Source organism: Carassius auratus, chromosome 42 (assembly GCF_003368295.1).
Source record: "Carassius auratus strain Wakin chromosome 42, ASM336829v1, whole genome shotgun sequence".
Classification (NCBI taxonomy): Eukaryota; Metazoa; Chordata; class Actinopteri; order Cypriniformes; family Cyprinidae; genus Carassius; species Carassius auratus.
Window position 1 is genome coordinate 15,055,703 of NC_039284.1, and position 25,063 is coordinate 15,080,765.

Here is a 25,063-nt window from a genome sequence, read left to right on the forward strand (position 1 = left end):
TCTGATAGAAAAACGTCATATATAGACGTGAATTGCAGATGAACAAACATTCTAAAAAAAATACGTCAGATAGACGTCGTGATGTATGTGTGCTATCAGGGTTAACTACGATACTTGTCATTTAAAAGGACATGAGTAGGCTACTTGTAATATAAAATAGCAACTAGTTTAAACGAATACACGAATTTCAAGTCCGGGAATGATTTGTCTCGCGCTTGGGGAAATAAAAAGCGTAATGCAACCTTGTTTCTATCCTTTGAGTGTTGATATGCACCTGGTACCATAGCAGTCAGTGAAACACTAACTGAAGCGTTGCTTTATTAACCCGTTGTTGCATAACATCCAATTTGTGCGCCGGTGCACAGATGAGGCTCCGCAGGTGGAGCTGCTCGGTCACCATCCCGAAGGGGCTTCCACCCGCTCCGCCCTTCACCCGGTTCGCACGCACAGGCGCCGGCCTCGACGGGTCCGTGATGAGCAACAGAACAAGAGTACGGCGTTACCTCATGCGCGCCACACGCCAATCACGCCTCTCACAGCCGAGGAGTTGCGCGTCGAAGTGGCGACGTCTAGCGGTTAGATTGTGTCATTACAAGCAGAACTGACCTACACTAAAAGGAACAGTTTACCACCCCTAAAATAACAAATGGTCATTATTTGCTCACCCTCATTTTGTTCCAAACAGACGCAGATAAAGACGCAGTAAAAATGTGAATATTATTACAATTGTAAATACATTTTTCTATTCGAATATATTGAAAATAAATTGTCATTTATTCCTGATGACATCATTACACCAGTCTTCAGTGTCACGTGACCCTTCAGAAATCATTCTTTGCTGCTCAAGAAACATTTATTTTTACATCTATATATAATTATACATATAACATTAAAAATACAATTTATTTATTGTCTAAATAAATACAAAGTTATATAGAAAATAAAATATATGTAACATTTACTTTTTGTTAATTTGGCAGTTACACATCATGCAACATGCATTTACCTTTTTTATTTTTTATTAAACGCAATGCACAATGTGTATAACTCAAAAAGTTTGCAAGAGATTTTAAATAATTTTAATGCAATTTTCATGTAATCACTCAATGTCATCGCATACTGTTATAGTGTTGTGGAAAGTTACTTTTAAAAGTAATGCATTACAATACTGTGTTTCTTCATAAAAAATAAATAATAATAATTGCATTAGTTACTTTTTTTTGGAAAGGAATGCATTATGCTACTTTTGTGTTACTCTTTGTCACCTGGGCTGCATGGGCTTGCTCTTTTATTATTAATTAAAAAATAATATATTTTTTGTAACTGTAAAAGTCCTTCCACGCTAAAAGTTAAATTTATAAATCTCACTCCAAATTTCTTTCAACACAGGTACACGAGAGGTGTCAGTGAAATGCAAAGTAACTTAAGTTACCTACTTATAAAAGTAACTCGGATATTTCTTGTCAATTTAAAACTAATGCAATACTTTACTAGTTACTTGAAAAAAAAAAGTTATCTAAATACATAACTCACGTCACTAGTAATGTATCACCCCAACACTGGTTCTACATGTATTTTCATTGTGTGCATGTTTCCAGTTTATTCCAGATGTTTCATAAATGTCAATACTACCATGTGTTTAATCTTAGTTTAATTGGCTTTATCCTTGCAATAATGACACTCAGCAGAGATCCAAGCTCATCCAAGTCATGCTCTTCTAAACGAGTGACTTTTGAAATAAAGATGGCACTTATTTGCCTCTCTCTCTTTCTCTCAGTGTGCAGTGTGCTGAGGATCATTTATGCAGCATGCAATGGAGAAAAACAGCGGGTGACCTTCTGAGAACATCATTGGTGGCCATAGAAATGAATTTCTAGTCAATTCCAGACTTGCACCGCAGGCCTCACTGACACATAGCGCAGGCCTGATGGCTTCCTCTCACAGGAGCAGAACTTCCTGCAGGGAATCATTCATCTTTAATGCTGATTTAGTTCATTTTTTTAGCGTAATGATTTTGAGAACCGCCCCCCTACAGCTTGAGTTAATTTAGAGAGCAGTTTGGTGGTTGTTGAGACTGATAATGTACCGTAGTGACGGAGCAAAGGTCAGTGATTGAGGCGAGCGCTTGACGCTAAAATAAGAAAGACAGATTAAACACGTGTGATCCACAAGCTCCGATTAAGAAACAGTAAACGCTTATTTGATTTACGGGCCGGGGAATAAATCCAGCAGATTTCTCATCTGTGAACAGAGCAGAGATAATAACCTTTACGGTCGTCTGTTACGTCTTTAATAAAACTGCCGTAAGGATGACTTGATGCTCAATGAAGTGTGTCCGGATGGCATGTGCTGCTCTTAAGGCGACCTTGTCATCTGAGCGTGTAAAAACATGCTGAAAAAAGTGCTGTTTTGTTGCATATTTTCGTCTTAAAGGAATAGTTAGTCCAAAAATTTACAATTGCTGGAAATGTACTCACCCTCAGGTCATTCAAGATGTAGATGAGTTTGTTTCTTCATCAGATTTGGAGAAATGTCGCATTGAATCACTTGCTCACCAATGGATGTGAATGGGTGCCGTCAGAATGAGAGCTGATAAAAACATCACAATAATCCACACCACTCCAGTCCAGCAGTTAACGTCTTGTGATGCAAAAGGCTGAGTGTTTTGTAAGAAACAAATCCATCAAGTCATTTTTAACTTCGAACAATACGAGTCATTCATAATATTGCTTCATCCAGTAAAAAAAGTGTTTTGTCTGAATCAGGAGAGAAATCTGCACAGATTAAGCACAAAACCAGTCCAAAACAAATATGTGGATTCATTTTGATGTGAGAGGGCAACAGGAGATGGACTTTTCAATGGAGGAAGCGTTATTATGGATTATGGACTCATATTTTGGGAAGAAGCAACATTTTGAGGTTAGAAAGGCTTTAATGATATAGTTTTATTTCTAATAAAAATGCAGCTTTTCACTACTCAAGACGTTAACTGCTGGACTGGAGTGCTGTGGATTATTGTGATGTTTTTATCAGCTCTCATTCTGACGGCACCCATTCACATCCATTGGTTAGCAAGTGATGCAATGCTACATTTCTCCAAATCTGATGAAGAAACAAACTCGTCTACATTTTGGGTTGCCTGAGGGTGAGTACATTTTCAGCCTATTTTATTTGTGGGTGAACTCTATTTTTAATTGTGTGTTCTGTAAACTTTACTAATAAACACAAGTCAGACGTGTATTCATAATGTGAATTCAGCATCTTCCGGCAATCTTGTGTGCTGATCCAAAAAGAAAGGAGATGCTAAACCCCATCCCAGTAATTACCCATAATTCATTCTGCCGATCTCATGCAAAAGTCAGCATTTACATGAGGTCAATTAAAAATGCAACATGTTCAAGTCAGAAACAGCAGCATATGAAGATGAATGGTTTGTTGCATGAGTAGAGTTTATTTGACATAACCTTAAAACCTTTGAATAATGTGCCATTTAATGTAAATGGCAGAATTTCACATGTATGTGGTGCTTGCTGAGCCGGTAATGTGTGTGTGTGTGTGTGTGTAATGCATGAGGCTCATTACTGTAATCTCTGCTGCTACTGCTGTAAGATGTCAAGTGGCTTTGTCTCTTTATTTAAGAAATTATTAGTAAGGGTCTAAAAATGTGTGTTTAATGGGTTTTCTAGTGATCTGTTCAGTCAGTACAGATGCATCCTCTCTCTCTCTCTCTCTCTCTCTCTCTATATATATATATATATATATATATATCCCTGTCTTCTCCTCTCAGAAAACCTGATTCCCATTGATTTAGTGGCCTATACACACATTACCAGTCTCTCTCTCTCTCGCTCTCTCTCTCTCTCTCTCTCTTTTCCACAACCCCCATTCGCTTCAATGGTCATCCTTCTGTCCATCTATTTTAGCTCTTTTCTCTTCTGCCTTCACTTATGCTAACTGCTCTCTCTCTCTCTCTCTCTCTCTCTCTCTCTCTCTCTCTGTGTGTGTGTGTGTGTTTGAGTGGTAGATGGACTAATAATAGCTCAGGGTAGATGCTCAGAGAATATATGTTTAATATGAGCTCCTTCTCTAATGTTCTTGACGTTTAAAGGAATTTATTTGCATTTCACACAGCACAGGAGTGTAGCAGAACATCAGCATGGTGAAATAATGGCAAAAAGGGTTAGTTTTAGCTTAACTGTGCCTTTAAGAGCTCGCTCATACTCGCCCTAAAGCATCAATCTAAACTTAGCAGTGATGTTCACTTGTATTCACCCAGAATGCACTTATAGTAAATGTGCAGTGACTCATATCTGAGGTCACTATATAGTGACCCGCTGAGTGAACATGCAGTGAATGAGATCCGTAGTAAACAATGGCGTGTCATTCACTGTCTGCAGTCAATAGGAAACCTAAAGCCTAAAATACACTGGATTTCACTTTTGGGTTTGTGTGTGTCTGATTACATTTCCAGTCCCCGTGGAAAACGAAGAAGGAAAGGAAAATGGAATTCAAGTCACATTGAAGCAGTCACAAACTCTGGGGAGCTTTTGGGGTTGTTGTTTTTTTTGCGATTGTTGTTGAAGAATGAATGCTTTTTGGATGATTGACCCTCTGATCCGTTGTGTTTAACAAAGGCTCATGTTACGGGTTGCAGTGTCTCAGAATCACGTAATTCATATTTCATCACCTGCGGAGAAGTTATTTCGATCGGCACCACAGCGACACCCAGCGGCCGCTCTGAGCTCTGCACAGACTCAACGACCTTGAGGAAAGACTCATAAACTCAACAAATCGACTAAAACTAACTCCTCCTAACACTTCTAATATTTGCATTCGTACTCTTCTGGGAATTAATGATTTTTCTGGACCACTGAAGTGACTGAAAGCACACACATTTAGCAACACTTCATTTCTTAAAGCATAGAACGTTTTAGATTGACGGAAGCAATTAGCATTTATGAACAAAAATGTGAGATCATATAGGTAAGACCAGTGGTGTAGCCACGGGTGTGCCTGTGACACCCACAGTGGCAGCTGGCACACCTAAAGTCGTGGCCTAATGGTTAGAGGGTTGGACTCCCAATCGAAGGGTTGTGAGTTCTAGTCTCTGGCCGGACGGAATTGTGGGGTGGGGGGAGTGCATGAACAGCTCTCTCTCCACCTTCAATACCACGACTAGGTGCCCTTGAGCAAGGCATCGAACCCCCAACTGCTCCCCGGGCGCCGCAGCATAAAAATGGCTGCCCACTGCTCCGGGTGTGTGCTCACAGTGTGTGTGTGTGTGTGTGTTCACTGCTCTGTGTGTGTGCATTTCGGATGGGTTAAATGCAGAGCACAAATTCTGAGTATGGGTCACCATACTTGGCTGAATGTCACTTCACCTAAAAATAGATGCACAATATTTTTTTATAGTCTCAATAAAAAATGTTTACTTTACTTGGGCTATTGTTGTTTACTTAGAATATATATATATTTTTTTTGTTCGCGACTCGGTTGATTCAGATCGGGACCTCGGAGCATGTTCGCGACTCCGTTGATTCAGATCGGCACTTCGGAGCCTGTTCGCGACTCGGTTGATTCAGATCGGCACTTCGGAGCTTGTTCGCGACTCGGTTGATTCAGTTCGGCACTTAAGAGCTTGATCGCGACTCGGTTGATTCAGATCGGCACTTCGGAGCTTGTTCGCGACTCGGTTGATTCGATCGGGACTTCGGAGCTTGTTCGCGACTCGGTTGATTCAGTTCGGCACTACGGAGCTTGTTCGCGACTCGGTTGATTCAGTTCGGCACTTAAGAGCTTGTTCGCGACTCGGTTGATTCAGATCGGCACTTCGGAGCTTGTTCGCGACTCGGTTGATTCAGTTCGGCACTTAAGAGCTTGTTCGCGACTCGATTGATTCAGATCGGCACTTCGGAGCTTGTTCGCGACTCGGTTGATTCGATCGGGACTTCGTAGCATGTTTGAGATTTTTTTAAATTCAGATCTGGACATCGAAGCAGGAAGTGTTTTTCAAACAGTTAATTGGTGATAAATGAATATTTGGACTTGAGGCTTTTTTTTACCTGTGGATTCAGCATGTACATGGACCCACACACAAAGGTGGACACACTCTAGACGGGTGTGCCAGGTAGGGTGACCACCCGTCCCGCGTAGCGCGTGCACGCACAGCGTTTGAGCACAATACATGCCTCCCACAAATTGAGACTGTGTCACGCATAATCAATGCTTGCTCAAAAAAAGTTGGTCGCTATATCTGGAGTCACCAACCCGTCGATCGCGGTCGACAAGTCGATCTTGGAAGCATTTTAAGTCGATCGCTAAGATTTTTCAAAACCTGAGAAAAAAAGGTGCGAGCCTCCGCTGACTGCGCGCGCACCTCCCGAAACTGATGAGACATTTATACTTGACACAACTGTTTTAGACTGAAAACCAGACCATACAACTGATTTAGACGCGGGTGCCGGTGTGCTGATATGTACAAAGATATGTTGAGCAACTACAATTCATTTTAATCCTATAATTATATATTATAATTTATTTAAAGTGAATAAATTGTAATGAAAAAATAAACAAAATGAAATAGCTAAAGTTCAAAATTATCGTATTTGGAAGAAAATTATTACATTTAACAATTAACTACATTTTGACACGACCTGCAAATTAACACTAGGAGTATGGTATAATTTTGCACAGTAATCTGACAATAAATGTGGCACACCCAGATTTTCATATGCACACCCAGAGTCTCTTTTCTGGCTACACTACTGGGTAAGACAGTCATTTATACTTAAATTGCACAGTGATAATAAACTTTTCAGCTTTTATAACTCTATAAAAATGATTGCATCGTTCAGACAGAAGGATTACAGGCACAAGGTACCGTTATGAACAAATACATTTTATTGAACAACAATCAACACGATTAAAACAACTGCCATATTTCAGTCTCACAAACTCTCAGCAGCACTCCACATACAGACTGACTTTCTCTTACAGAAGAGCCTCATTGTGCATTTTTACTTGTGTGTGCGTTTTTGCACTGTTCCTCTCAGAGAAGGAAGGATGATCTGTCTATAACTCTGCAGCAGCATGATTCAACCACATGAAGAACACAGGTCAAAATCATGACAGATCTCAAGAAAGAACATGTTTTGGCCATATTTCATCCCACAAAAAATAAGTGAATCAAATAAAAAATAATATCAATTAATATATCTAATTCTTAGGTAAATAAAGAAAAATGTTTGACATTATTTTCATGACAATAAAGCAAAAATAAATAATGTCTCAATGCAAAAATATTAAAGGTTCCTAAAAAGTGTTAATTTTCTTTATGTAAGACAAAAAAGAAAAAATATTTTAGGTTATTAAAAAAAATTGACATTATTTTCATGACAGTAAAGCAAAAATATATACTGTATTGTATCCTATATCACAGTAACTGTCAAGAAATAAATGTTGCAAAGCAACAAATATAACAAAAATAAAAGGTTCCTTCAAATAGTCTTTAATGTTCCTCATCAAAAATATAATAATATTTAAAAAAAAACTATTTTAAGTTATTTTTTGAATTTAATTTTTATAATATTATTTTCATGACAATGAAGCAAAAAATTACTGTTATGGAAATAATGTTAAAATGAAAAAGGAGTAAGGTTCCTAAAATTGTAACTTTCTTCATACATTCAAATTATTTGTTATAATTTTTTAAAGGGGTGAAATATGACCAGAGCATATTTTCATGAGACTCAAGTGTTAATTATTTCTTAATTATTGCATAAATATGTGCTGGTCCTTATATATATATATATATATATATTTGGTGAAATCACAAATATCTAACATCTAATTTACTACTAAATAAAACTGAATACTATCAAATTACATTGATTATACAATTCAAAGATACATTCTCTGGTTTGTCGAAACAAACAGGCGATACGTTGCTTATAATATTATAGTCTAGTATACTGAATATTGTATGATATCAGAGGGCCATGTCTGAATATTGCGCTTGTGCCAGATCTGTTTTTGTGCTTGGATTATAAATCATCAATGCTATTTTTGGCGTTTGTGTTTTTATTTATTTTTTTGCCACCTGCTGTCTAATTCCTTCAAGTACAGTGAGGAAGAAGGACAGATGGTGAAAAGGAGAGAGAAAGTGAATAACACACTTTAGTGTTGATAAACGACGAGAAAGAAACACACCACCTGTGCGCACGATTGACCCCTCACACACACACACACACACACACAATACACCAGCGTTCACAAACACTGTGAGTTCACAGCTGAGAAAACACGAGGCAAAACAGAGGAACCCAAAAACGGTCTAAATAAGAATAAATCATCACAAAACAGCATAATGCAAAATAACAGAAAATAACAGAGGTGATCACAAGATATGTTCGTTTTTTTGGAATGTTTAGGAAAAAATGTGAGCAAAAACAAGATCATTAAGGTCAGATTCATATTGGGCATGAAACATACTTCTGTTTTAATACCAATTGCACTCATTTAAAGAATTAACGATGCGTGAAGTAACCGATCAGATGGGTTGTGCTCACACTGACCTCGATAAATCTGACCTATGACCTCTAAACAATAAATAAGAGCATCTGAGCAGTTTCAAATGGCATAAAGTTCGTTGTCACTGAGACTAGAGATGTTTACTTGATAGACAGCACCATAAACCCTCTGGGTAAACCTCAAGATCATTAATCTTTAGAGTCATTGTCATATTCATTAGTGACATGTTACAGTACACTGCTGTTCAAAAGACTGGGGCTGGTAAGATTTTGTAATATTTAGAAAAAAGAAACTTATGTGCACAAAAACAGCATCTGTTTGATTATAAATACGGTAAAAATAGTGAAATATTATTACTATTTAAAATAACAGTTTTCAGTTTTAATGTGTTTTAAAATGTCATTTATTTCTGTGATCAAAGCTGTATTTTCAGCATCATTACTCCAGTCTTCAGTGTCACATGTTTTGTGCTGTTTTACTGCACACAAAAAAAACATTTTGTATTATTATCAATATTTTTGTGGAACATGCATATTTTCAGGATTCTTTTAAAGTTCAAAAGAGCAGTTTTGTTTTTTGACAAAATTATTGTCACTGTTGATAACAGTTGTGCTGCTTAATATTTTTCTGAAATTTGTGATAGATGTTTTTTTTTTCAAGATTGTGTGCTTCAATATTCTTTGAAAGTTCAAAAGAACAGCATTGAAACAGAAATCTTTTGTAACATTATAAACATCTTCACTGTCACTTTTGATCAATTTAATGCAAAAGTGTTTAAAAAAATCCCCAATCTTTTGAAAGGTAGTGTATATTCAACTGCAGGACGATATAAACCGGACTAGTTTAGAGAAGAAGTGTACTAATGCATGAACTGGGAAAGGACACAGAGGTATTCCAGGCAGGGATTTGGTCAGGAATCGTTTGGCAGTATGAAAGACTCGATTGTTCGTCAGCCTGAGCCCAAAAAACGCTCTTCATTGCACATATATGCAGAGCTCATCTATCAGCACTATTCTTTCTGCCTGATAAATCTGAACGCCTCTCCGAGAAATAAAAACAGACAGCGTGAAGTAAACGAGAACGGTTTGTTCGGTTCGGCTCACAAATCCAACACTGATGCATCACAGGTCCGGCTCAACATATTTAACATACTGACAAAAACATAAAGAGAAGGAACGGGGAGGTGTGCAAATAAGCCATCGTATACAAAACTAAAACATAATCTAGTATCATAATGTCCTCTGCATATGTACAGTACTCATAAACAATCAGACACTGATACAACCGTCCATAGAAATATATAGTGAGATATACTATAAGTGTGTTTACATCTATATCATCAGAATTGGCAATAAATATGACTGCCATTCAAAGTCTGTGCTTTTCGGTTTCTCGAACGAACAGGAATGACTAATAAAATCTCCCATGATGCACTGCAGGGCAACTGTACACCATGGGAAAGCATCCAAAAGCATTAATATTCATGATTATTAGCTCCACCCATTATAGGTTCACAGGGCAGGTCTTACAGTCCATATGTAGATCACTTTTTCTCTTGATTTAGTTTATTAGTATTCTCAGATCTGATCTGACTGATATGAACCAACAAACTTTCATTAAGGGTCTGTTTGTAGCCGGAAATCTGTAAGTAGCTAAACTCATCAAATAAAACTCATTAGCATTGCTCATGAATATTAATTAGGTCACATGATGTTCGCCCAGTCCCTATTGATTTGAATTAATATGCAAGAGAGGACCAGTGTAATTATATATTAGAATTATTTATAGACTATTATACTTTTTATTTAGATTTGGAATTAGCTTTTATTTTTATAAAACTCCTTTTGGTTTCATTTTCGTTTTTGTTTATTTTTTCAATAATTCCAAATAGTTTTCATTTATTTTTATTTAATCATTTTAGTACTTAAACTTATTTCAGTTAGTTCCCAAAGCAACATTTCTCATACTTTTATAGTTTGTATTAATATTTTTAATTAGATTTTTATAATATACTTATTTTAGTTTCTTTTGGTCATTTTTGTTATGTGCTATTGTCAATTTTTTTTTTTTTTTTTTAAGTCAGAGCTGGTCGTAAGAAAAACGGAAACAGCTACTATTAAGGGCAAACTAATCGACATGATGTGTCCTCATGTTCCAGGAAATTAACAATTGAAAAGAGCTTCATGTTGGCTTGATATTTCAGTACATGATTAACAAGAGCTCTACGAGATCGTGATATGACCAATCACTGATTTCACGGTTTAAATGTCAGTGCTTGGATGATGGCTCAATGCTCGTAAAAGGACATCATGTTTGTCTCAGCGCGAGACCAGACGAGATGAAACACAGGCAGCTCATTCAGAGAAAAACACACGAAAACGGCACGACTACAAACGATTCAGATCAGTCTGACTGCTCCACGTTACGCTCTGATCCTTCAATAATGACGACCTGTGAGAGGGGGCCGGGACTGGTGCAATGCATGATGGGAAGGGTGGTTAGTTGTTCCGTTTGGGCAGATAGCTCAGGATGTATTCGCCTACGCCGAAGAAGTAGACCACCTGAGCGATGCCAAAGAGCGGCGCGATGACGAGAGCCCGACAGTACGCCCCCTTCAGGAAAGCAGCGGGACCTTCATGGCGTAATATCTTCCTGTGATCACACGAATAATGATCAAAAATGTGTTATAGCTCCAGTCTAAGGTTGTTTTAATGAAATAAGGTCAACAAAAGGAAATGACCTGATGCAGTCGGTCACCCCGCTGTAAGTGTCCTCTTGAGTCCCTCGTGTTATCGTCTGGAGCCTGGTCTTTATCACTGAAACACACACCAGCCGGTTATGAAACCGCACAGATGTTGCTTTTTGCATTGCACAACAGTTTTTGCTAACATACAGGCTCTGTTGCTAACGCTAGCGAGCTGCTTCACTGCATACTGCCTCCTCAGCAAACTGACAGAGAGGAAACGTGAGCAGAGACGCAATCAAGGGCTATTGTTTCGAACAGAGTTTGCATTAGAATGGAATGGAAATATTCAATATTTCACATTCAGCATTTAAATATAGAAACAATTTTATTGAAAAAATTGTATTCATTGTTTCATATTAAACATAAAAATTTAATTTTTAGTAATAAATAAACAAAATATAATATTCGGTATTTTAAAAATGGAGAAATTAAATATTGATTTTTTTTTTTTCAGATTTATTAATAAATGATAGACAAAACAAATACTGAATAATTAATCATATTCAATAATAAAAGTAGACAAAAAAATAAAATTTTGTACTTTAAAAACTGAAGAAAGAAACTGGAAAAATATTTAATATTTCACATTCAGCATTTAAATATATAAAAATATAATATTGAAAAAATACATTCAATATTTCATATTAAACATTTAAATATTCAGTAATAAATAAACAAAATATAATATTCAGTATTCTAAAAATGGAAAATTTAAATATTGAAAAAGATTTCATATTTATTAATAAATGATAGACAAAACAAATACTGAAAAATATATAATATTTAATATTCAATATTTTAAAGTAGACAAAAAATAAAATTTTGTACTTTAAAAACTGAAGAAAGAAATAAAAAAAATATTCAATATTTATTATTCAGCTTTCTATTCGATTTACTATTTGACTTATTTCAAAAATACAAAATAAAAAAATGAATCGTTCATTTTCAGTAACAAAAATAGACAAAATTAATCAACATGTAATATTTAGTACTGTTTAAATAGATACAAATCAATAAAAATCAGAAAAAGCATTCCATACTAAACATCTAGTTTTTTAATCGAAAAAGAAACGAATGTTGAAAATGTTTAATTAGATAAGAATTACATTGATTATAATTAGATTAATTTAACTATTTTTATTGATTAAAATTGTATTTGTCATTTCATTTTTAGATTGTCTTTCCTGCAAAATTAGACCGAAGGTAATTTTGTGTTACAGCATTTGCATCAGGAGTATTTCTAGGATGCTTTAAAAGGATCCCAGAACAGCAGAGATGTTTAAAGAGGAACCCACCGTCCACAGGGTTGACGGCGACGGCGGCTGTGCTGCCCGCGATGCAGCCCGACGTGAAGGAGACGTAGAAGGGAGCGGGACCCTCGGCTCCTCTCTTCCCCAGATCATTCAGATTAGCAAACAGAGGGAAATAAATGATAGAGAAGGGGACGTCCCTGAAGGGAGAGAAAACACGAGGCTGAGATTCTCTGAGAGTCAGCGCTCTGAAGACTCTGGTGTTATTTCCCAAACCTCAGCAGCGTGGCTCCCAGACCCTTGTAAAGACCCGAGATGCCCTTTTCCTTCAGTAACTGTCTGGTGAGTTGCACAGCTGTGGGGGACTTCAGCTCCACGGGGCCCTCGGGGGTCACAGCCTGCGGCATGAGCTTCCTCTGAGCCGCTACACACACACACACACACACACACACACACAGCACATTACAGTGTCAGACATAAACGAGCCCTCACAATTCAACTATACTGATAAAGCCTAATCTGCATCACACTTAAGTATTCTACTCTTAACAACTTTTTTTGTAAGCATCTATTTGGCAGATTTTAACATGAGTAAACTTATGTAGACCCTTATGTAGAATAACAATGTTTTTTTTTTTTTGCATATTAATTACTCAGTACCACTGACAATGACTTAACATTCAATATTTAAAAATAATAACATTAAAAAATCTGTATAATATTTATACTGAATAAATAATATTCACCTTAAAAAAATTCAGTACTGTTGACAGTTACTTAATATTCAGTATTTAATTTTTTTAATTGAAAACATATTTAATATGTAACATGTGGTATCTAAAAGAAATTGAAAAAAATATATATATATTTTATATGCATTATTTGTTATATTTATATCTAATACATTTTAAGTTGAACACAAATTATAAAAACAATGTTTTTAGTTGTTTTGCATATTAATTACTCAGTACCACTGACAACGACTTAATATACAATGTTTAAAAATAATAACATTAAAAAAATGTATAATATTTATACTGAATAAATAATAGTCACCTTTAAAAAAAATTCAATAATCTTGACTATTACTTAATATTCACTATTACTTAATATGTAACATGTGGTATTTAAAAGAAATAAAAATATACTAAAATAAAAAATTATTATATTCAATATGCATTATTTGTTATATTTATATGTAATATATTTTAAGTAAAAAACGAATACTGAAATAATATAATATTTATGTATTAAATAAATATTCAGCATTTTTTTTTCCAATGAAAAATTCAGTTCTGCTGAATGACAATGACTTAATATTAACTATTTAAAAAAGAAAACAAAATATTTCACATAAAAACAAATCTAAAAAGGAAATAAAAAACTATATAATATTTAATATACTAAATAAATAATATTCAGCTTTTCAGTAATATTTAGTATTGCTGAAAAATGACTTAATATTCAGTATTTAAAAAATATATATATTGACAAAATATTTCTATATTTAAAATTATTAACTATTTAAAATGTAATTTTTTTATATTCTATATTAAAAAAAGACTAACAAAAAAACAATATAATATTAAATACATAGCCATCCTGATTAATACATTGATCTATTATTGCAGACAATACCACAGACATAATATTTTATAACAACATTTAACTTTTCCAAGACTACTATATGTATAAGTGGTACACAAATAAATGAACTGCTCAATGTACAGAAATGCCAGATCTGACAGTAATGCAGAGAGAGAGATGTGACCACAAGGTGTCAGTGCTTCCTCTCTCCTCTCTGTCCTTCATTCCTTCCTCTTCTAGTCGAGATTCTTACCGACTCTTCCTGCATCTTGCAGCTGAATCTTTAGCATCTCCATCGGTGTTGTGACGATGACCTGCAACACAACACAAACATGGTCAGAGGAAACCTCAGAACCAATGAAAACCAGAACAAGCTCATTTAAAGGGCCACACGCGTGTTTAAATAAACTATGATGAGTATGAAGTCACAGGATTGTGACTTCAGATGGTTAAACTGCATATATACATATTTATATATAAAATATTAAAATATATAACACAAAAAAAATATTTTATATTCTCTCTCTCTCTCTCTCTCTCTCTCTCTATATATATATACAGTATATGTATGTGTATGTATATATAGAATAGAAAGATAAAATATAAATACATTACATGAAAAATGTTTAAGATGAAGTATTATTACTAAAACTTTATACATTTTTTATATTGCTTTAATATATGCATATATGTAATGAAATAAAGATCATACATAAATATATTAAATGAAAATTGGCAATTACCTAACATAAGTTTAAGATGAAGTACTAAGTTACTAAAACTGCATAAAGATAAATGACAGCTAAATAGAAATATATAAATATGACAAAATCACAACAAGATAAAATGAATAGAAGATAAGTAAAATGAATTGAAGCTTAAAAAAAAAACCAATTCAAAATATTACTAATATAAAGCAAGTATATGTGTTTTTTATTTTTTATATCTTTGGCTTTTCATCCAACATATATTAATGCAACATCTCAAAATCCAAGGAACTTGTGATCGTTCCTGCAGATGACTTCTGTATAAATGTGGTATTTTAGGATGGTATTGTGGAAGAACATGCACATTAATGAATCGACCAGCATGAAAACCCCAGTGTAAAATATAATTTAAAAACACTGCATGACCCAAATGTAAATGCAAATGTCCTGTTTATTTAGACAGGACAGCAATGAACAGAGCATAATACGAACTGTAAATAACAACAATAACTTATAGCAACTTTATAGCACCTTTAAAAAAACAGGTTTGCAAAGTAATTCACAAAATAATTAATAAGAGACACAAATGCCATAAAACCATAAGAGGTGGACCGCCCAATACAAGAACCCAACGACATAAGTTTAAAATATTCTGGCTGACCCCCCAGCGTGAGTTTTTCAAAGCGACCGTTATTAATGTGTCACTTTATGGTTTCCATGGTGACGTGTCATTGCTTGTCACGTGACGCACCGCAGCAACAACAGAGCTGAATGAATGATGATCTGCTTTTAGGTAATTTTTCCTTTTTTATTCAAAATATTCAAAAAATTTTTAGATATGGCATGAAATATCTGATTTTACGATTGTCAAATATATGCAAGTGGAAGTGTTTTGTCGTTTAAACACCTTTATAACCATCGCGTTAATTGAGCTATCTTAGTTTGTGCCGCAGATGCAGTTCAGAATCGGATCTGTTGGATTTACAACACGTGAATTCATCCACTTCTCCCAAAATACATAAAAGTAAGTGGCTAGGTGAACTGGGAGAAGAATAGAGTAAACGTTAAAGTTACTTAAACAATGTGTATCTGATATGAATAAAACAAATTATAATGGAAAGGATTATTATTGCCTCTTCCTTTGACATCAGTGTGTATTTTACAAACTCTAAATGTATTGTTTTTTTGTTTTTGTTTTTAATAGTACTCATATGTCTGAAACCTAAAATAAACATTATGTGGCTGAAAACGCTGAAAAGTTGTGATATGACCTGTCTCTGGCTCAGTGCCAGCCAACGCGAAAGCACATTTGAATTTAGCAGTTGATCACGTGATGCACTGACCGTTCTCGCACGTACGATCACACATTCACACATGTGATTAGAACGGTCAGTGCATCACGTGATCAACTGCAAGAAGAAGAATGTATTTATGTAAATTCAAAAATATTTTATATGTGAAATGTCAGTTTTTTTTTTTTTGTTTTTTTTTTGGCGGCACCCCTGACACAGTCAGGGGGCACCCCAGTGTGCCTCGAGAAAGGCTGTCTTAGACCATTACAGACCCAATGATCTGCCTGCTGCTGAATGAGACTGACCTGACAGGTCCCCGCGCCGCAGCCGGCCAGCATCTCTCGCACCAGAGTGAGCTTCTGCCTGAGGGAACGAGAGGTGAAGCGTCATCAGCACACACACCCAGGGTCCTCAATAACTCACACTTGGACTCGGCGGTCAATAACTCACCGGTGCTATTTCTGGTTGCCATGGAAACGGTGCCAGGCAAGGCATTGTGGGTATTGTCTGTGTGCTTCCACCCTCATTGAATATGAATGTGGGTCTGGTAACGTGATGCTGTGTGCTGAACTGATTGAGATGTTTGATAGTGTCAGTGTGTCACTACTGTGGCTGTAGAAGACGATAACAGCAGTGTGTGTGTAAGAGGATGTGTCTGTGTGTAAAGAAATAAATATGTGTGTGTGTGCATATTAATATATATATATATATATATATATATATATATATATATATATATATATAATATAATTCAATATAATTATAAAGTACAAAATAAATTAATAAAAAATAAAGTATAAATAAATATACGTGTGTGTGTGTGTGTGTGTACGAAAGGGCAAAAATATATGGAATTTAACAAAATATGTTCTATATATAATAAGTATAATATAATCCTATAATATAATGCATATAGAAATAAATATTATATCCTAACTATAATTTATAATAATTAATTTCATTTAAATATTGATAAAATAATAATAACAAAATAAAAATTATACATAAAACATACCAATACAATTTTATTAGCATGTTATTTTATTATGTTCTATGTGTATTACTAGATGAAAAACGTAATATTATAAATGTTTGTGGACATGTTGAAGGCTGGGAATGAACCCAAGCAGTGTGTCGGGCCAGACGATGTGTGTGTGTGTGTGTGTGTTTATGTCTCACCCGTCCTTAGAGAGGTGAAATCTGAAGAAATCATTTGCTGCAAGCTTGATGGCTTTCTCTGGCGTGACGAGAGTTAAGTTGACCGCCGCACCTGAGAGAGAGAAGAGCAGACATTCTCAGTCTTCACAGGAAATAATCATCTCTCAGCTCACAGTTAACTAGTCTAAGTTTGACAGACCTCTGTACATGCCAAAGTATCCTTCTGACCGGATGGTCTTGACGAGGCAGTCGGACCTGCAGAGCACAGTGTGTAATGTGATTAGATGTGGAGCTAGTGAACACACTCGACTCGTCTGTTTGAGCACTCACATGCTGGTGTAGAGGCGCGATCCATTCTGCTGGTTCTGGAGACGGGTTTTGGCCAGATCGATGGGAAACACGCAGGTAACGCCGATCAGTCCCGCCAGACCGCCGTTTATTAGCTTGCCAGGCAAACTGGAGCGACGCATGAGAGGAGACGAGTTATAGAAGAGACGCCGCTAGGGCTTCAGGATGCTGTTGCTAAAGTGTTCTGGGGTCAGAAGAGTTCAACACCAAGTCCAAACTCACCTGATCTGTTTGTCAGCCATTTATCTGGCTCCCTGTGCGTCCTCAGTGTGTGTGTGTAAGGCGTCAGAGTGCACGTCTTTGCAGATTTTCTGGTTTTGGGATCTCAGTCCATTCACCCTCCTCTGGCAGATCTCTGAAAGACACACACACACACACACACAGAGAGAGAGAGAGAGGACATTAGTGTGTTTCTGATAAAGGTGCCATCTCTCACTGACTCTAGAAATTCCTCACGCTGGACTCACTCTTTCCTTTCCTTCCTCCTCTCGCCTCATCTCTCCATCTCTTATGTTTATTCCGATCACATGTTGCCGGATGCACGGTAGGTTTATAATAGTTCCACGTCTGATTCACGACACACACACACCTAACATGAATGTCTCACAGATAAGTTGTTTTCTGTAATATTGGTGTCAACTCTATATTTACTTTTGTAATATATCATTTCTTACTGAAACACAAAACGCAGGGCAGAACTTGAGTTCATCATTTGGGAATTAACCGGATGATAATAAATGATCTCTAAACCAGAAGAGGTGGAAAAATAAGGCCAAGCGTATTAAAAAAACGTCATTTCAGAGCAACTTTGAAAGATTATGATTATGATACTGTTTACAAAAAGAACAGAAAAATGGATTAAGAGAGAAACGATTTAAAACTAATGAAAAACTGGAAAAGCTAACATATAACTGAAATAAGATTCAATTATTATTATTATTATTATTATTATTATTAAACATTTTAGAATTATCACTAAATTATTAATTATTGAGATAATAAAAAATACTGTACTAATTATTATTATTCATATATATATATATATATATATATATATATATATATATATATGAAAAACAGGAAAAAAAATCTAATTAACTCTAAATAAAATTAACTTAATAATAATATAATAATAAACACAACAATAACAATAATTACTCGCTGAAGTTGTTGAAGTAAGTTGAAGTACTAAGCTAACTAAAACTAAAACACAAATAAAAAATAGAGCTCGAAAATCTGGAAAATAAAAATAACATTCAAAATATTATTATACTTATATCATATAAACTCAAAATATTATTAAACACTGTAAAACTGTATAAATAATGCTAAAATAACACTGCCATGCCTCTGATATTTGTTTTTCAACATATATTTTATGCTCTATATAAATAATATTAATACATAAAACCATAAAATATTATTAATACTATTATTAATAATTAATAATATTACTAAATACAAATAATTAGAAAAAAAAGACATTTTTTGACAACTAACTGAAATAGGTTTATATATATACAATAGACATACAGTATGTTATACAAATGATCATTAAAGTGATAGATAATGACAATGTTTTGTCTCTTTGATGGCAGCACTTGTTGCTGTTGAAACTTTACAAGAATTAAGCCACGAAACACATGACCAGCAACCCATTGTCTATATTCATATTGAAGTGTTTCTCAGCAGCTTTGATGGTCATGTGATCTTGGTGATAAACAGGCAGAAGGTCAGGAGGAGTCCGAGAGGAACATGTGTGTGTGTGTGTGTTTTAAGTTCAACGACTTAAAGACGGTCCGATTGTCTCCCTCGTTCCTCCTCTCCGATCAGCCAATCAGCACGTCTCTCTCGCTCTGGCCCCTCCCTCTCTTCGTCCTGCTCTCCACTCATGCGTTTCCTGGTTTCTGCTGACTGGACTGAACTCATCTACCTTCAGTTCTGCTCTTTCTCTGTCTGGTTTCCTCTTTCTCCTTCACTGAGACCCAGCGTGAGATCTCAAGGTGCTTTCTTTCAACAGGACTATTATTGTTGCATCTTTCTCTTCATCCCAGAGAATATCAGGTCTGTTTAGACAATGAAAAACACAGATATGGGATATATTTTGCAAAGTCTCTGAGGCTCATAAAGGTCAAGCAACACTGATAAAAGAATAAATCACTTGGAGATGTTGCTGAGATCTCCTGCTTCGCAGATGTTTCTCCTGAGAAAGATCTCAATGTCTCAAATTGTGCCAAAGTCTCAACTTAAAGTCAAAGATCTCAACATGACCTCAGACATTTCTCAATAAATCCACACGATCAAATGACCTGAGATGCTATCCACATTTCTGTTCAATTTATGGGACAATACAACTGAAGCTAAAACATTTAAAAAAATCAGTAATTGAAATAAAGTAGAAATAAAATAAAATATGAATATAATATATACAAAAATTCAATTTAACATGGCAACTAACAGAAGTATAAGCTGAAGTATTAAAATGACTGTAACAATAATAATAAACTGAAATAAAATCAAGCTAATATACTTAATAACATGTCAATTACAAAATTACTAAAACTTTAGCTCAAATTAAATAAAAAATTAAACTAATCAAATATATTAATAAATGATATAATATTATAGAAATATATTTAGGTAATTGGAATAAAATATAAATATTAAATAAAAAGCTTGAGTACCAAAATTACTAAAACTAAAAATAATAAACTTAAAAAATAAATAAAGTTAAATAATAATAACAAACAACAAAAACTAATAAAATGGCAAAAGCATGCAACAAAAACATAAGGTAAAATGAAGATTAAAATTATTTTTAGGAGCTCATTCAAAATATGAATAAATAATAGAATATTATATTTAAAAATTATTGAAATAAAATATAAATACTTGATAAATCTTTAAAAAAAAGGTTTTACAAATAATTACAAATAATAAATTTTATAAATTATAGCTAAAAATAAATACTAAAAACAACTAATAAAAATTACAAAACAAAAAGAAATATTAAAATATTAAAAAGCTAATTATTGATAAATGCTATATTAATATATAAATAATCCTAAAATAATACTGCTCTATACTTTTGTGCATGTCTTCGACTTTAATACATGAAACATCTGTAGATGTGAATCAAAGAAAGAGCAACACCTGAGCGATGGACGTTTGCTGTTCAGCTTTCAGTGTCAGTTGACAGAGGAACAGAAGGAGCTGAGACTGGGGGTTTGTGTTATCAGTGGTTTGGTCTTGTGACAGAAGGACAAGACTGAAGTCTGTCAGTGTCTACAAATCAGAAACTAGTCTCACATACAGCACATAACGGACCCAAACTGACACTGAGGAGGAAATAATGTCAGTGAATGAGCTCCCAGCATGCACCAGCTGCTCTGATCTTCAAGCTTCTCCAGGAAGGCCGAGTCTGAATATTTCTACACAACAGAAATGAGATAGTTTCCATGGAAATGGACTGAAAAGGCTATGAAATCCTATGATTGAGCGCCAGAGATTTCAACATGTCTTACAGCAGATATCAGCCCCGTCGTTTGTGTGTGTGTGTGTGTGTGTGAGAGAGTAATGAATGTACAGCGCTCGTGTTCATACACACACCTGTGCTGACTAACAGTCAATAGTAGGACATTCATCACTCACGTGTTGTCTTACATACGCTACTGTTCAAATGTTTGGTTTTTTTTTTTTTTTTTAAAGAAACTAACACTTTTATTTAGCAAGGATGCGTTAAAGTGATCAGTAAAATGATTTAAAATGTTACAAAATTTCTATTTCAAATAAATTCTGTTCTTTTGAATATTCTATTCATCAAAGAATCCTGAAAATGTACGGCAGTTTTCGTAAAATTTGAAGCATCACAACTGTTTTCAACACTTGATGATAATAAGAATCAGTATATTATCATGATTTCTGGAGGATCATGTGACACTGAAGACTGGAGAAATGATGATGAAAATACAGCGCTGCATCACAGGAATAAATTATTAAATTATTTTAAATTAATTTTAAAAAATATATTTTTTATTTATAATTTATTAAAAAAAAAAAATTATTTTGAAATTGTACTAACATTTCACCATTTTCAATGTATTTTTGATCAAATAAATGCAGCTTTGATGAGCAGAATAGACCCAAACCTTAATTTTACTACACATAAAAAAATAAAAAATAAACAAGTTGTGGTTATTTCTTGGAATTTTTGGGGTGTTTTTGTGTAGTAAAACTTTCATTGTATTACTATAGTACTGCCCCCCCCCCTCAAAAAAATAAATAATAATAATAACTTTTTGGGATTTTACTGGTACTTTTCTTTAGCAAAAAAAATAAGCACAGATGTCAACTATAAAATACAACCATTAACATGTTGTTGTGCTGCCGAATGGAGGGATGCAGAGAATCAGTGAGGATGGAGGAGAGTAAAGAGAGAGAGAAGAGAGAGCTGTAAAGGGAGACATCTGGGTGGGAGGAGAGAGAAGATGGAGGGAGGGAAAGAGGAGGTGAAGAAAGTAGTTGAAGCCGACCTGAGATCACAGGCAGCTGATGAAGCCAAGAACTTCACAATCACAAGTCATTCTGGACACGCCACGGTTTCCTTCTGGAAAATAATTATATTATGAAATGTATGATCTTCAGCTGATCTACCAATGCTTTCAATCATCTGGGTTAAAATCGTTAGAGCTATTCCTCATGTCGTTTCACATGAGTTTAGAAGAATAGTTCTTGTCCAAAGAATAATAATGATACTGATTTACAGCATCAAGCTCTAAGAAAGACTATTCTGAACCTCCTTACAGTCATAAAAATACACTATTCGATAAAAAAAAATACACTACTGTTCAAAGGTTTCAAGTTGTTACGAATTTTTAATGTTTCTGAAATAAGTATCTTCTCACTGAGGCTGCATTTTTTTTTTTAAATCAAAAGTACAGTAAAAACTGTAATAATGTGACATAATATTACAGTCTAATATAACTGTTTTCTATTTGAATATATTTTACAATATAATTTATTTCTGTGATGCAGCGCTGTATTTTCAGCATTATTCCTCCAGTCTTCAGTGTCACATGATCTTCAGAAATCATGAAAATATACTGATTTGCTGCTCAAGAAATATTTCTGATTATTATAAGTGTTGAGAGATTATGATCACCACACATGACAGAGAGTGAAATTGAACAATCATATACTGCATTTAGCTGGTCTCAGAATACCAGTGAGCAAATATAACAGTGATACCGAGAAGCATCAGGAGCGGACAAATATTAATAACATAAAGACTATAGTTAGTTATTACAGGGATCTTAATGTCTAATTTCTAATGGTTTTATTAAACTCATATGTACATCATTTGACTTTCAGAAGTTATATTGTTTAGGACTGAATCTGAGAGATGGGAACAATATTGTGCGAATTAATATTATTTGGAATATTATTGTTTTTGATGCTGTTAACAGTTTTGATGAAATCATTTTATTTTCTGCTGAAATATTTCTTATTGTTATCACTGTTGAAAGCAGTTGTGCTGCTTCTTATTTCTGTGGAAACCATGATCAATTTTTATGCATTTTATTACATTTTGTTCCATGCATGGCTTCTGCAAAAACACTTTTAAGTGATGAATCTAAAGAGGAATAGGTTTATAGAAATGAACAGTTGAATAAATGAACTCACTTAAATGCATCAGTTTCATAAAATAAAAAAAAGTTCATGGTAATATATACATGCATACACACACACACACACAGTCCACAGTCCTTTTAAAACATGATGGAATATCAGTACCACTATATTCTTTTAAGCAGAATATAGCATTTAAATCCCACGCTTATTGTAATAATGCAATGTCATGGCAATTACATGGTACTCATTTACAAGGTATTACCTTGCTATGGTGTTCAAAATGCTATTTTGAAATACACCAGGGTCCTAAAAGTCATGTATTATGGTATTTAAATGGTATTTCAGGGTAACATCCAAAATACCATGATTCTGTAGCACTTTTTCTGTAAAAGGTTGTTTGCTTTTAGTCCAAGGACGCAATTACTTTATCATGGGGGGAAAACCTGCTAGAATATGTAAAAGAGAGAAGAAATATGTGCAGTCTGTGAACGAGGTCGCTGATTGTGTCTGATGGCATAATCCTGCTGCAGAGAATCCCGAGAGACTCGAGAGCGCGCACGGCGCATCGAGAACGCGCGCGCCGCGGTGCCCTGATGTTGCTCCTGATGATCCGCTGCAGATCCACACAGACATAACGTCCGTCTTTAATGGCCCTGGGGCGGATTCCGCGGCCGGTTAATCCCGCGGGGATAACGGACGGACGGTACAGTAACGCGCAGACGAAACGCGCGCCGCTGTATTACGCGAAACAGATGTTCGCGCGCGGAACGCGACCGTTAGAATGAACGAAGCTGTCAAAGACGCTCTTTCTCGCTTCTGTCCTAAATAACGTTACCGTTTGCCAGTTTCATCAGTCATGTTTGATTTCAGACGCCTTCTCGCGATGGGGAATCGTGTTTTGCCACATAAAGAGAAACGATCCGTCGCATCACATTCATTGTATGAAACCACTGTTAACGTTACCGTTATTTCCGTTTTTTCTGCGGACTGACATAATCTTTAACCTCCGTTAAGATCATAATTATTCTATTGTATAAGCTTCCTGCTAAACAAATGTCAATATTAATATGACACACAAATGCTAGTCAAAGAAATAAGAGCGTAACTGTGCTACATACCGGATCCTGCAGTTTTGTCCCGTTTCTCCGTTTATTATGGCTTCATGTGATGTTCCTCCTCCGGTGACGGTGTGATAATAGTTAAAGCCGCCGGTGGTACTCGCGTTCGTGTGCGTTTGGAGGAAAGGAGGGATGAAAAAGCAGGACACTACGGGAGAAAGTCGGTGTTTCGGTCGCCGCCTGCTGGCGCGTGATATCGGTTACGGCGCCGTCAGATTTTTTTCTGCTGTTTAAGCAAAGGTAAAAAAAAAAAAAAAAAAACGTCGTGACGTCATCGGTGTGACGCAACGGTGACCTTGAGTTAAAAGGGTTAGTTCACCCAATAATGAAAATAAGCTTGTGTTTTACAACTATTTTTGGGTGAACGAACCCTTTTAAAACACATGGAAGGACACTGAATAAAAAAAGACCGAATATTCCCCACTTCTGATAAAGAAGACATGAGAATGAACATCACTGGTTTAATAATTTAATCTAGGGCTGGGAATCGATTCCAAAAAGAATCGATTCCTCGATTCCGAGGCGTTGGGAATCGCGAGTCGATTCCAAAGGTTGGAATCGATTCCATCAAGGGGAATCGACTCCTCATTCAGAGTATTTTTCAGTTCAACAAAGCTTATCTATGGGAGTCTCTCTAACAGAAGACTACATCCGACAAAGGCTGCACACTTTAAATTCACGAAAATAAACAGAAATA

The 25,063-nt window shown here is 35.1% G+C and overlaps 1 protein-coding gene across 1 annotated transcript; it reads right to left on the reverse strand.

Annotated features, from left to right (window-relative positions):
* Positions 1-11,027: 11,027 nt before the first annotated feature.
* LOC113060349 (mitochondrial glutamate carrier 1-like) lies at positions 11,028-24,562 on the reverse strand. Its single transcript, XM_026229214.1, has 11 exons — positions 24,367-24,562; positions 17,840-17,972; positions 17,600-17,725; positions 17,469-17,524; positions 17,291-17,381; positions 16,417-16,474; positions 14,366-14,426; positions 12,802-12,949; positions 12,571-12,725; positions 11,270-11,345; positions 11,028-11,181 (listed from the first exon to the last, which is right to left on the reverse strand). Exons 2-11 carry the CDS (start codon positions 17,857-17,859, stop codon positions 11,028-11,030), a joined length of 945 nt encoding a protein of 314 aa, XP_026084999.1. The 5' UTR covers positions 17,860-17,972; positions 24,367-24,562.
* Positions 24,563-25,063: the final 501 nt, after the last annotated feature.